The sequence below is a fragment of the Microtus ochrogaster genome, linkage group LG3 (assembly GCF_000317375.1).
Source record: "Microtus ochrogaster isolate Prairie Vole_2 linkage group LG3, MicOch1.0, whole genome shotgun sequence".
Classification (NCBI taxonomy): Eukaryota; Metazoa; Chordata; class Mammalia; order Rodentia; family Cricetidae; genus Microtus; species Microtus ochrogaster.
Genome location: NC_022029.1, coordinates 32,096,305 through 32,108,346, shown reverse-complemented (window position 1 = coordinate 32,108,346; position 12,042 = coordinate 32,096,305). Strand labels below are relative to the sequence as shown.

Here is a 12,042-nt window from a genome sequence, read left to right as displayed (position 1 = left end):
TAAATACAATGAAAGGAGATTACAGCTGGGCGTTGTGGGGCATATCTGTAGTCCTGAATCAGCTGGAGGCTGAGGCAGGAGGATCTGCAGTTACAAAGACAAACAAACAAGCAAGCAAACAAAAAGAGCTTGACTGGCCCTGGTCCAACAACGGGTCAGCCTGAAAGGGCTGCAGAGACCCAACTTCCGGTTTTAAAAAAACTCGGGGCGAGTCACATCCGCCTTCATTTGTCACCCAAAGCTGGAGGACAGCAGTTGTGTCTGCAGGTGGTTTTCCTCCCAGCAAGCTTTCAGTAGACACCCACCCGAGGGCTTTCCTAAGACCCTGAAGCAGGCTCTAACTGCAAGTACCCTCCCTCAGGAGCAGGCCCGGCAGTCAAGAGCCTGGCCCACCATCTTTCCTGCAACAAGGGCTTTCAGGCCTGCTCCCAGTCCTCCACCTCCTCACACAGGTCATTGAGTGCAGGGCTCCTCAGCTGTGCTCTGTCTTTTACACGTCTGGCAGGAGACCCAGGCAGCGGGACCTGTGCTTGCACACAATCTTCTCAGTTTGTAAGATGGGGCACACTAGTTGGATCGTTCCAAATCCCCCCCTCCCTCCCCGTCTCCAGTCAGTTGTAAGGCCTCCTTGAAGCAGTCGGTTCTGAGCCCACAGCTGCCTGGACGGATTCTAATTAGACTCACCCGGGAGCCTCCACTCTCCCAGCTCCACAGTGCAGCCATGCCATGCAGCTCCCCCCCCCCCCCCGTGGTGGCTCGTTCCTACTTCGCCCTCACTTGCAAGTTTTACTTTTAGATCCTGGATGTACAAAACAACAAAACCCAACAAACTGTCCTAAGTGTGATGGAGGAGAGGCTATTTGCTGTTTATTCTGGTTGCTGCAGGACAGTGATCCAGAGCCTCCATTGATGTGTGGGCGAGAAAAACTCTCAATGACCACCTACCTCCCAAGCTTTCCACGCTCTGGATGCATCGAAAACACAAAAAACTTCAGGGCCTAGCAGTTGGGTTGTCAAACAGAGCCCTTTTAAAAAATGACTGTGGCTTACCCCAAAGAGAAGTCCAACATTCCAGCTGATCAAAAGTACTTGTCTAGAAAACTAAGTTTGGGAATGAAGTGGGAACACAGTCTTTGAAATGCAGCGGGCCTACATAGCTCCACAGTGGGGCCCTTTCCTCCCCAGTGCACATTCTTTACGGCCAAGAGGCCAAAGAGCTGCAGGGGCTTCACTCAACCCCAGGCCTTCTTCGCCTCCTGCTCCCTCCGCCCCCAAGGCCCAACATCAGGGAGAACTTTGAACTGTTCCCCACTCAGGCAGCAAGAACCAAAAAAAAAAAAAAAATCGCTCCAGTGAACACCAACTCCATCTTCCTTAACTGGAAACATCTGCCAGCACGGTGCATCCCTCAGACACCCCCCACCACTCCTGCTCAGCTGAGTCGCAGGAGACCCTGGCCAAGGCAGGGGCAGCCAGAGCAAGGCAAGGATCGACTGATATAGACCAGCTGTTATCGATAAGAAAGCAACTATGGCTGGATCTCCCGGCTCCTTCGGGAAAGTTGTCCAAACTGTGTGTATGCAGGAGGGGGAGAAAAACCCAATCGTTTTAGTTTAAAAAGTGATTGTTTTAAAATGAACGGGGTAAAAACAAAAACAAAAGCCCAAAACCACAAGTGACTTTTGAGAACCAGGCAAATGAAGACAGCCCTGTTTCCCTTGTTTCCCTTCGGTAGAAGCCTGGGTGACTTTGCTTTCTGGCCTCCTCAATCTTCCTTTTGCATAAATAGCCTGAACACGCTCATTCCCAGAGGAAGTTGTCTGTGTAAACAAGGCATCACCCAGATCGAAGTTTAACCCGCTTCATCTTCTGTTCTCCCTCTCTGAACAAGGACGTAACCCAGCTTTCCAAAGTCCAAGCAAAACCCCGGATTCCCAACCTGGTCCAAATCTCCATGTCCAGCTCCTATCAAGGCTACAGGCCCTGGTCAGGCATTGCGGAGAAAAAATCGGACCTTTTAGCTGCCAGAGCAGCCATGTGACCCACTGGGTGACTCACAGGCCGGCCACACCCCTTGCGGTCTCCCGCCAGGCCCTGCCACCAGCCAGTCAGCCAACACTGGGATGCATCTTATTACCAGAGGGAACAGCCAACAAATGCCCTTGACAGCCAAATTAGCCTTTCAGCTGAAAGGCTTTGCTATAAAGTAAATACAGGTACAAGTGGCTACAGGCTCTGCGGAGCTGGGCCAGCGCCTCACATCCTCTCCCCACACCCCTCCCCAGACCTGGCAAGGCCATGGGAAGCCAGGAGAGGAGACCTACTAGGGTTTAAAGACAACACTCCTTTTATGCACAGGAATATTTTCCCAAAAAATTTTATTGGGGGAAACTACAAAACATTTACAGTACAATGTTTACAGTCACAATCTGTAGTGAACTGATTCCCCAGAATATATTACAAACTCAAGTTGACTCATCTTGTTACATTCAAAACCCTACTTCTGTCAGAGTAGATCAGAGTCCGCACAGGGTGTCCACTGTACCTACATACGAACTAAGCGCCTGCTCGTTCCTTCGCCATCCAGGAAGGCCTAGGAGACGTTCCTACCTTTTTACATTGAAAACTAATAGTACAAGTTTTGGGCTGTCGTGAAACAAGGCATATTCATGTTCTGCAGACCATTTCACCGCTAGGATGACCCTCTTCACTTTATAGCTAGATAAAGAGTGGTAAAAAACTTTTCCTTTTGTGCAGGTGAACCCATCCGACATTCAAATTCTCTCAAACACTAACGAAATACTTATTTGGTTGAGGAAGATTTAAGGCAAGTTCGGGCCCTACGAAGGCACTGAGACCATTTCCCCATTATTGCTACATGTCTTCATACTCAATGTCACAGTAGAACTGGTGGAATCCTCACTGGTGTAGAAAGCGGGACTGGCAAAGCATGCCACATGTGAGCCTGGCTGCCGACTATGTGGTCATTCTTTCTCTGTAAAGCTGGATGGGCCACAACCATTATACATTCTAAGAAAAACTCAAAATGTTCTCAAACTACTTCCACAGCATCAAGATAGATAGATTTCCGTAAAGAAATCATGCAATCTTTTGAAATTTACGTAAACAAGGAAAGAAATTAATGAAATAAATATTACATACAATCTCTTAAATTAAGATTTTCTTACTCATTTACAATAAAATAACCAAGTGAAGTTACAAAAGGCATATATTACTGTGAAAAGAACATACACTCCACATTTTGCCGATTAATAATGGCAATTATAATTTAACATAATAAAAGAATATATATCTATTGCTTTTCATCATACTCGATAAATACAGTATGAACAACACCCTCAATGTATACTTTTCACAAGATAATAAATAAGTTAAATAGTTTTTTTCATATTGAGTTGTGGTGCAGTGGTGCGAATCAACTCAAGACAGGTAAAAAATGAAGCACTTACTTCCCAACAATTATGAACTGAGCTCTGCTCGAGGCTTCCAGAGAGCAGAGGAAATGGTTCTAAGCGAAACACCCACCAAGTGGTGGCAATGAGACCAGTATCAAACTTTGGAATGCAAGGGTCCCCCCCAACCCCCAAACACATAACTTTAAAAAACAAACAAGAAAAACAACCGCGACAAACGGGGCTGAAGGCTACTCGTTTCAAGGCATGTTCCTGGCATTACACACTGAGTCTAGACTCTTAAGAGTTGAGGGAGGTGGCAGTGGGCTGGCTCGCACTGGTCTGAGACAAACATTAGGAACCCCTTCCAAGGTAAGAGTCCTCACATCTGGACTGTAACTAAGGCTTTCAAGTGAAAGAAGAGATGGAATGTGGTTTTAGCTGCTGGTGCTGGGCTGATGTTTTGTTTTTTTGTCACTAGAGTTTCAAACTCAGAATCTGAGACCTAAACAAGCGTTTGGTATCTTTTGTTCTATAGCATCACAACCGCCTGTTGTGAATATTTTGTTCATCCATACAAAAAGTTCGTTGGCTTCTCTTTCAACAAGAACGAAACTTTGTAATAATAATAATAAAATAAAAAAAACCCAAACAAGAAAACCGAAAGCGGAGGGGGCAGGGCCCCTCCCAGCAGAGTTCGAGTCCAAGTGCTCAGCCGGGACCTGCAAGTCGGGCCTGCTGCAGTGTCACCCCTACCCGGGGCTCCCTGCAGCGCCTCTCCCAACCCCTCGCGGGCGCCCCCTTGCCTCAATCGTCGGAGATGGAGAGGCGGCTGAAGATGGGCAGGCGGCGGCCGGGGTCCAGGCTGGGGGACTCGGAGCCGCTGAGACTGCCGGAGCTCAGCGAGCCGCTCAGGTAGCTGTCGCGGTCCGACAGCGAGTCCGGGGGGCTGGGGGGCGCGTCAAACACGGGCGACTCGGACAGACGGCGCGGCAGCTGGAAGCCAAAGGGCGGCGAGGGCGGAGCGGGGGCCGCGGGGGGTTGCGCAGGGGGCTGCGCGGGCCCCGCCAGGCCCTGCTGCTGGCTGCGGTAGTAGGCGGCGGCTGCGGCGGCGAAGTTGTGGGTCTGGATGGCAAGCGGCGTGATGAGGCTGCTCAGCTCCGGGCCGAAGGCGAAGGCGTTGTTGGCACACGAGCTGGCCGAACAGGTGGCGCACGGGGCTCCGGGGGGCAGCAGGTCCTCGGCGTTCCCGGGCCCGTAGAGCAGCGCGGCTGCTGCAGCAGCCGCCGCCGAGGCGCAGCAGGTCGGGGCGCCAGAGGGCGTGGATGCCGCCGACGTGGAGGAGCAGGAAGAGGCAGAGGAGGAACAGGATGAGGCCGAGGAACAGGAGGGCGGCGGCGGAGTGCGCGATGTAGGGCTGTCGAGCAGCAGCGGCGACTCCAGACCTCCCGGTGGCTGGTGGTGACCAGAAGGGAAGCCCGAGAAACTGAGGCTGTGATGCAGCTTGGGCCGCGGCTCCCGGGCAAAGCCCAGGTGCAGGGCATCGCGCGCGCCAAACGCTCGCAGGTCCCCAGAGGCGCCCCCCGATGGCGCGGGCCGCCGCTCGTCCGCGTTGTGGATGAAATGGCAGCGCGGGCCGTAGGGGCAGAAGCCGATGGTGTGGAAGGTGCGGCACAGCTCCGTCTTATACTTGGGGTGCCGAGTGAGGCTGCGGAGCTCGTGGAAGCCGTGCGCGAACTGGCACTTCTCGCCGTACTTGCACGTGCCGCTCTCCTCGAAGGGGCGACACAGCTCGGTCTTGTAGCGAGTAGAGTTGATCTGGGAGCCACTACCCCCCTTCTGCTGCTGCTGCAGGTGCAGGAGGTGCTGGCTGCGATCGCCGTTCTCGCTGAACGAGCGGTCCCGGAATTTGCTCTCCTTGTTCACCAGCGCCGTGCCGCCGCTGCCCCCTGAAGGCTCCTTGAGCTGGCCATAGGAGGCTGGGCCACCCGCGCCTGCGGAACCGCAGCTGCCGCCGTTAGGGGCGCCTGGGAACTTGGGCGAGCAGCTGCCAGGGCTGGGAGCGGGGTGGGCGAGCGCGTGTAGGTTGCTGGCCGAGTGGCGTCGCAGGAAGCCCGGCGTGAAGCTCGAGCTGTTGGCAGCAGCCACGGGCGTCCCCACTGCCTTCTTGTCCAGCATGTTGTTCAGATTGAGGTTGGCCAGGGATTTTTCCGTCTGCCAAAGGGAAGGGAGTGGGGAAGGGATGAAGATCGGAAGGGAAGAGTTGGGGAGGACTACAGGGTGAGCACCTAGTCCCAAGTGCCCACCTTCTTTTCTCCTGCCGATTTCAATTCAGCCTCCACCGTTACACTTGCAAAAAGCAGGCCGGCGAGAGCGGAGGACGCCCACCCGGGCTGCGCTGGGTCTAGCCATGTGATCCTGGGCCCGTGGCCACGGGGTGGGCGGCGCAAACACTGTCCGGGAAGTCCCGGGAGCGTGGCCGCAGTCGGCTCGGGAGGAGCGCCGCAGCTCCAGCCGCTACTCCTTCCCTCCCAGCTCTCCACGCCCACAGTCGCAAGCACACAGGGCTGCTAACTCCAGGACTTCCCTCCACCCGAAAAGTCAACTTGGAAGGGTTCTTCCGCCCCAACCGGGCCCGGCAGCCAAGTCTCGGAACTCTAAGGGTTCCAGGCAACCCGTCATCCTTCCCCGCTGTCTTACCTTGCATAAGAAGTCGATATCGTAGAAAGCGGACAGGAGTGTGGTCGACATTTTTTCTGGGTCCTGTAATGGTCGGAAACTGCAAGCGGGGAGGGATGGGAGGAGCCCTCGGTGCGGTGCGGCCCGGCTCGAACGGAGACGATTAACGGGCGAGGGGCAGGGAGAGACGGAAAGTTTGCTTGCGGGGCCGTGCAGAAGGAGGGAGGAGGCCGCGGTGCGGAGTGGGGGGGCAGAGGAGAAGCGAGAGCGCAGCTCGGCGCCCCGGCCCGCCCCCCGCACGAGCCGACGGCAGCTCGCGGACTGGTGGAACTCCGAGAGCTGTGAGCGCGCGCCCTATATAGAGCCCGGGATCCGCGAGGCGGCGGAGCAAAGCGCACCGGGGGAGGGGACTGAACGCTGACCCGCCGGGGTCTCCAGGCAACGCCGCCCGCCGGCTTGCGGGCGTCAGGCGCCTTCTCGGCCTCTCATTGGTCGCCGCCAATTTTCCCCCCCTGGGGGGGTAGGGGGCGGAGCTGGCAGCCCGGGCGTCCGGGCGGTGTTAAGAACGCGGCCCCCTTTGGGTGCTGCTGGGGTGGCGCTGGCGGGAAGATCCCGCTTTCCACCGCCTCTGGGTCTATAACGTTTGAAAGCGCTTTCACGTTCTGTCTGTGACCGCCAGTCCTATCCTGGACGTACCTTTTCCCGCCGGATCCTGCTAGGCCGACTGGGACAGCTTTTTCTTTCCCACCCTTGGTTTTGCACGCGCGCGGGAATTGCAAAATATAACAGTATTGCAATGATGCGTGTTGCCAGACTGATTGGCAAAGGGTGCTTGGGACTGGAGGGCGGGGGGGGGGAGGACGACACGGGCTCCCGGCCTGTCCCGTAGGTGGCAGCTCCAACCCAGCTGCACGTGGAGACACAGTAGGGGTGGGGGCGGGAACGGCCAGCCTGGAGGAGCACTGGCCTGTTTCTCCGCCCCTCTCCCCGCCCAGGCTTAGTAAACAGGACTTGAGCGCTGGGGCCTGCGGGGCAGGGTTGAGTGTCTAAGGACGAGGCGCTGGCTTTGCTAATCACATCACAAGACCTTGAGCCTGGGCCAAAGGCGCGGAGTGGCGCGGTGTGTCCGGGGCGGGAGAACCCGCTCGGGGAACTAGAGGGAAGTCGGGGGAACAGTATGGACATGGAGGAAGTCACTTCCTTCACCTTTGTCTGCCGGTTGGCTTGGCCTCCCCAATCCTCTCGGGTGGGGGTGCGGCTGCTGGCCAAGGCTTCCCGCCCTGCACAGCCTTAGCCTGTCGAGTCCTGCAACCTTCTCTCTTGGGCTGTGGGAGGCACCGCATCAAATCTAAGCTCTGTGCTGGCTGCAGGAGGTTGCTGAACCGCCACTAGGGTTTGTGTGTGTGTGTGTGTGTGTGTGTGTGTGTGTGTGTGTGTGTGTATGTGCGCGCGTGCGTGCGCGCGCGCGGGCCGGGGGAGGAGGATCCTAGTTTGGTGTAACCCCCACTAGCTTTCAGTAGAAAAATGAGCTTTCCCAAAAGTCGCCCGGCTCTTTCTGAGAGGGGGCAGACACCCCCACCTAGCGCCCAGTGAGGCTAAAGCCACCCACAGCTTTTCTCGGCCGACCGATCTGGAGTCAGGTCTTTTTTCTCTACACTGACTCCATACTGGCTGCCAATAGCTGGAGCTGGGCCCATGATTTCACCCAGCTGGCAGCTCAGGCTGCCCTGGGTGGAAGGCCCAGCAGCTGCCAGGGAAGGACGCTTGATCTACACCCTTCCCACGTTGCTCTTGCTGTCTGCTAGCACTCTGTCCAGTATGCACCTGGGCTGTATCAGTTAACCTGCAAGGGAAGGAGGTAGGACCTGTCACTCAACAGGCTCCCGAGTTCAGTGTGCATTTGTCAATATGGAGGCGCCTGCTGCACCTGTAGTTACAGCCCAGGGCAAAGCTGGAGGGCTTCAGGGTCAAAAATTAGTGCCGAGTGGGTATAGCTCCTATAAGCCCAGCACCTGGGAGGCTGAGTTGCATTTTAGGCCAGCCTAGCACAGCTCAATGGGAGACCGTACCTCAATAAAGGGCAAACAAAAAAATATGGATCGGAGCTGAGGTTCTAACCCCGGTAAGTCACGTGGTCTGGGCAAATCACACGGTCTGTTTGGTACTTGGGTTTTCTTACTTCTAACACGAAGATAAAATTCATCCTTTACACATCCCTCTGTCACTTCTGCCCAGGCACAAAATACCCAAGAAGGTGTCCAAAAGGTAGATAAAGCCCACACCATCTTACATAGTCAAGCAAACTGGCTTTTGGCTGTGTCCTGAGCAGAGGGACTGAGGGTCACCCAAATCTTAGGACCCTAGAGCTTGGAGTCAAAAGTAAGTAGTGACTTCAAGAAAGATGGCTGCTTCACTGTTCCCATCAGTGTTGCTTGGTCCCCTAGACAGGGCTGGGCACTTGTGGCCTAAATGACCCCAAACATGTTCTCTGTGACTAAGGTTTTCCAGGTTCCTCTTAAGAAAGCATGGAGCAACCATACCCCTAGCTGCTGCTAGAAGGATTTCAGATACAAACCCGTGGAAACATCCATCCCTCCTGTCCCCCTCCCCCCAACCCTTCCACCCCCAAGGCTGGTCATAGCCAGTCAAGATCCAAATCTGGGGTAATTCCCAGCCAGCAGCAGCGAGAACACCCACTGTAGACTTGGTAGGATGCACTTGGAGATAAGGTAACCATGTTCTGGTACATGCTTTGGTGCAGCGTGCCTGCTGGTGTGAGATAGATTTATTGTTATGTAACTGCTTTTATTTCATTCGAGATGGGCGGGGAGAGGGACGGTTGGTTTCGCCAGTGAGTTGGCCTTTGTTGGGCTCTGATCAGAATTAATGTCCCATAGTTATCATCCCATGACACCACCAGCCCCTCTCACCAAGTAGATCTTATAGTAAAAAAAGTAGTATAAAGCTGGGCGTGGTGGTGTGTGTCTGTAATCTTGGCACTCGGAAGGCAGAGGCAGGAGGGTTAACACAAGTGTTGAGGCCAGCTTGGGGTAAACAGCTAACCCCTGGCTCTGAAAAGCAAAATCCAAAACAAACTAAAAAACATTAGGTGTTTAATTTCTCAAGGCTGGCTAGACTGGTGCCTAACTAGGTAATTACTACAGGGTCATACAAATACCTGGTGCTGAATGTTTGCAAAACCACCTAGGGGGTTTCTGGTCTTCCTCAGAGATGCTAGAGACACTGCCCTGTCTTTCCTCTTCCTAAAGACAAGTTCTCTACCTTTTTTTTTTTTTTTAAATGGTGCTGGATGGTATTCTTTTCAAGGAGCAATTCCATTCGAAATCTCAGCTTTTCTGCAGAAGGAAAGGGCCTAGTAAATGCCTCTCTAGTCTGCATTGGATTCCCTTTCCCCATAACCCTAAGTGACCATTCATCTGGGAGCGGATTTATAGCCCCTACAAGTTTCTAACTATTGCTGGCATGGTCTTTGTAGGTAACTAGGAATGTGGATCAGGCTATAGCACATCCAATTTGATGGGACCTGTCTGTGGTGAAAGTATGCATTACCAGTGGTAAGCCAGGCCAGCAATGCTATGGCTCAGTGGATAAAGGCTCTTGCTATGCAAGCCTGAACCTGAGTTGGATTTCTGGAACCCATGTAAAGGTGGAAGGAGAGAACTGACTCTGACTTCCACAGACATGCATGCTGTGGCATGGGTGCCCGACCATCATGCACAGTGCTGATAATAGTTTAAAATAAGTTTTAAGATAGTAAGCTAAAGAAGTACACTAGCTGCATAATGTGTGCAAGGGTGCCACCTGCTGGGTATCTGGGGAAGACTGTTGGCTGGGCTTGGAACTGAGGAGAAAACCCTTAAGGTTTTTAGATGGAATCACTGAAGTGGATTAAATGTGTTTATTAACATCTGAAATAAGAGTCATTTCATTGCGTCCACCAATCACAGCACAGTAAACAGTGTAGGCGTCAAACTAATCAAGCAATTGTTCAGGCTTCTCTTTCGCCCAAACTCCTTCAAATAGCTGATGGCAACAACCAGGTTTCCTAGCATTCACAGGCGTTTCTGGGAAAGACAGGAGGGACTTGTGCATGTAGATAATAAAGCACAAGTATTTGCCTGGGGTGGATTCTTAGTTCTCCCAGAACCCAATATTTCTCCATTGCTAAAATGGAAGAAAGTTTAGAAATATGGCCAAATACACTGTTTGGTAAGTATTCCAGCTCCTATACAGAGCCCAAACCAAAACAGACAAAAGAGCAGTGTGTGTGTGTGTGTCTGTCTGTCTGTCTGTACGTGGGGTGGGGTAACTTGTGTGTGCTAAAACTCATAGTCAGTGTATGGAAAATATACTCTGGCTGGACTGGCAGTTCTTCATGATAGAAAAGGTTAATTCAGGCCTGCAGGTGGCCTGCACCTGGGAACAGAGTAAATATTCAACACAGCAGCCTCACTTCCTAGAGGAGCTGTAAACTGGGCTGCCCTGGTGAGTGTAAAGACAAAGAACTCTGCAGGAAGAAGCTTAGGCTCCCACAAGTGGGGGAGGCACAAAAGGAAAGAGTTTCAATTTCTGTCCAACACGTTTTTTGTAGAGCAGAGCTGGGAGAGAATCCACTCCCAGCCAGCCGTCTTTCAGCATGCTGCTTCTGTTCTTGGGGCCATCAACTGTCTCCATTCCCTAGGACAGTCTTCGGCTCTGAGAACTTCCTTTCCTTCCAGGAAGGCCAGCAGCCTCAGGACAGCTGAAGTCCTTTCCTCCTGAATGCGCAGCCTTGTGTACTCCACTGTCTTCAAAAATTCAGCCGAGAGTGGAAGTTCTCTGAAGAGCTGAGAGACAAGGTGACGCTGCTCTGATGCTATAGTTTGCAGGTGACAGAGCTTCTGGGAGTGAGGGGCCGGCCAGCCAGACTGACAGAGGAGATGGAAGAGTTGCCTACATAGGTATTTCACAAAGGTCAGAGTCTCAGCCCAAAAGTTGACTTCTGATTTTTCGAATATGTAGTCATCTTCTCCCTACATCAAATGAAAAGCACCCACAGTGAGCCTTACAGGGAGTGCTGCCAAGCCCCAGGCACACCACATAAAGCCTTGCTAGATGTGAGATCTGTGTCTCCTCCAAAGCTGACAGAGGGCCCACTCGAGCCTGTCAACACTGCCCACTGCCTGAGCTCTCAAGGTCACCCTTCCACTTTCATTCTTTGTACTTCTCTACCAGAGAGGAATGTCTCACTCCAGACGTAACATGACCTTTGATAAAGATGTGTAAGTAGCTCGAAGCCAACATATTTTGGGGAACTAATGGTGAAAAGAGGACCTTTCCAAGGAAGCGGATCTTAGATTTTAAGGTGTACTGAGAAATCAGAGGAGGGAGCAAGGGAAATCTCGGCAGCAGACCAAAGACATACTGAGAACATGCATGACACCAGTCTTCTGAGAGCAAATTTCCAGGGTTTTCAAGGTCATTGTCTCAAAACCACTTCACTACATGGCCACATTTCCTATAAACAGACTGGGGTTTGAACTCTGTCTGCTAAGGATGCTGAGGGAGTGAGCAGAATCACATGAGTGGGCACAGATTTCTGTCTCCCAATGCCCGTGATGCCTCTGCTGGTCTTCAGTTTCCAGATGAGTTCCCTGTCACGCGGGAAGAGGAGTCAAGCACCATGTTTCCTGGAAGGACCCTAATTCTTGGGAAATGCTTACACCCAGAGCTGTGAGGACTGTTGCCCATGCTAAGATCAAATGATGCACATTTTTCAGTTTTACTTTTCAATATTGAAGGTGTATTTTTTTAAAGTGCCCTTCCCCACTATCTGAAAGCTTGTCATGGAAACCTCCAAAGTAAGCCTCAGTGAGTGTGTGCTGTGTGCCTCCCCCAGGAGGTTTTCTCAGTGAGTGTGTGCTGTGTGCCTCCCCCAGGAGGTTTTCTC

At 52.8% G+C, this 12,042-nt stretch overlaps 1 protein-coding gene across 2 annotated transcripts; it reads right to left on the bottom strand.

The window, feature by feature from the left end:
• Nucleotides 1-2,360: 2,360 nt before the first annotated feature.
• Nucleotides 2,361-6,418, bottom strand: Zfp36l2 (ZFP36 ring finger protein like 2). Of its 2 annotated transcripts, none has more exons than XM_005360741.2 (2): nucleotides 6,114-6,418; nucleotides 2,361-5,627 (listed from the first exon to the last, which is right to left on the bottom strand). In XM_005360741.2, exons 1-2 carry the CDS (start codon nucleotides 6,162-6,164, stop codon nucleotides 4,221-4,223), a joined length of 1,458 nt encoding a protein of 485 aa, XP_005360798.1. In that variant the 5' UTR covers nucleotides 6,165-6,418; the 3' UTR covers nucleotides 2,361-4,220. The 2 variants fall into 2 exon arrangements, with proteins under 2 accessions (XP_005360798.1, XP_005360799.1); XM_005360742.2 differs by lacking the exon at nucleotides 6,114-6,418 and adding an exon at nucleotides 5,720-6,106.
• Between the last annotated feature and the right edge of the window lie 5,624 nt (nucleotides 6,419-12,042).

Excerpts from the sequence above, each read along its gene's own strand:
- Zfp36l2 (XM_005360741.2), bottom strand. The coding sequence starts at position 6,164 with ATGTCGACCACACTCCTGTCCGCTTTCTACGATATCGACTTCTTATGC. Across the intron at positions 5,628-6,113 it reads ATATCGACTTCTTATGCAAG|ACGGAAAAATCCCTGGCCAA; the intron begins GTAAGACAGCGG and ends TCCCTTTGGCAG.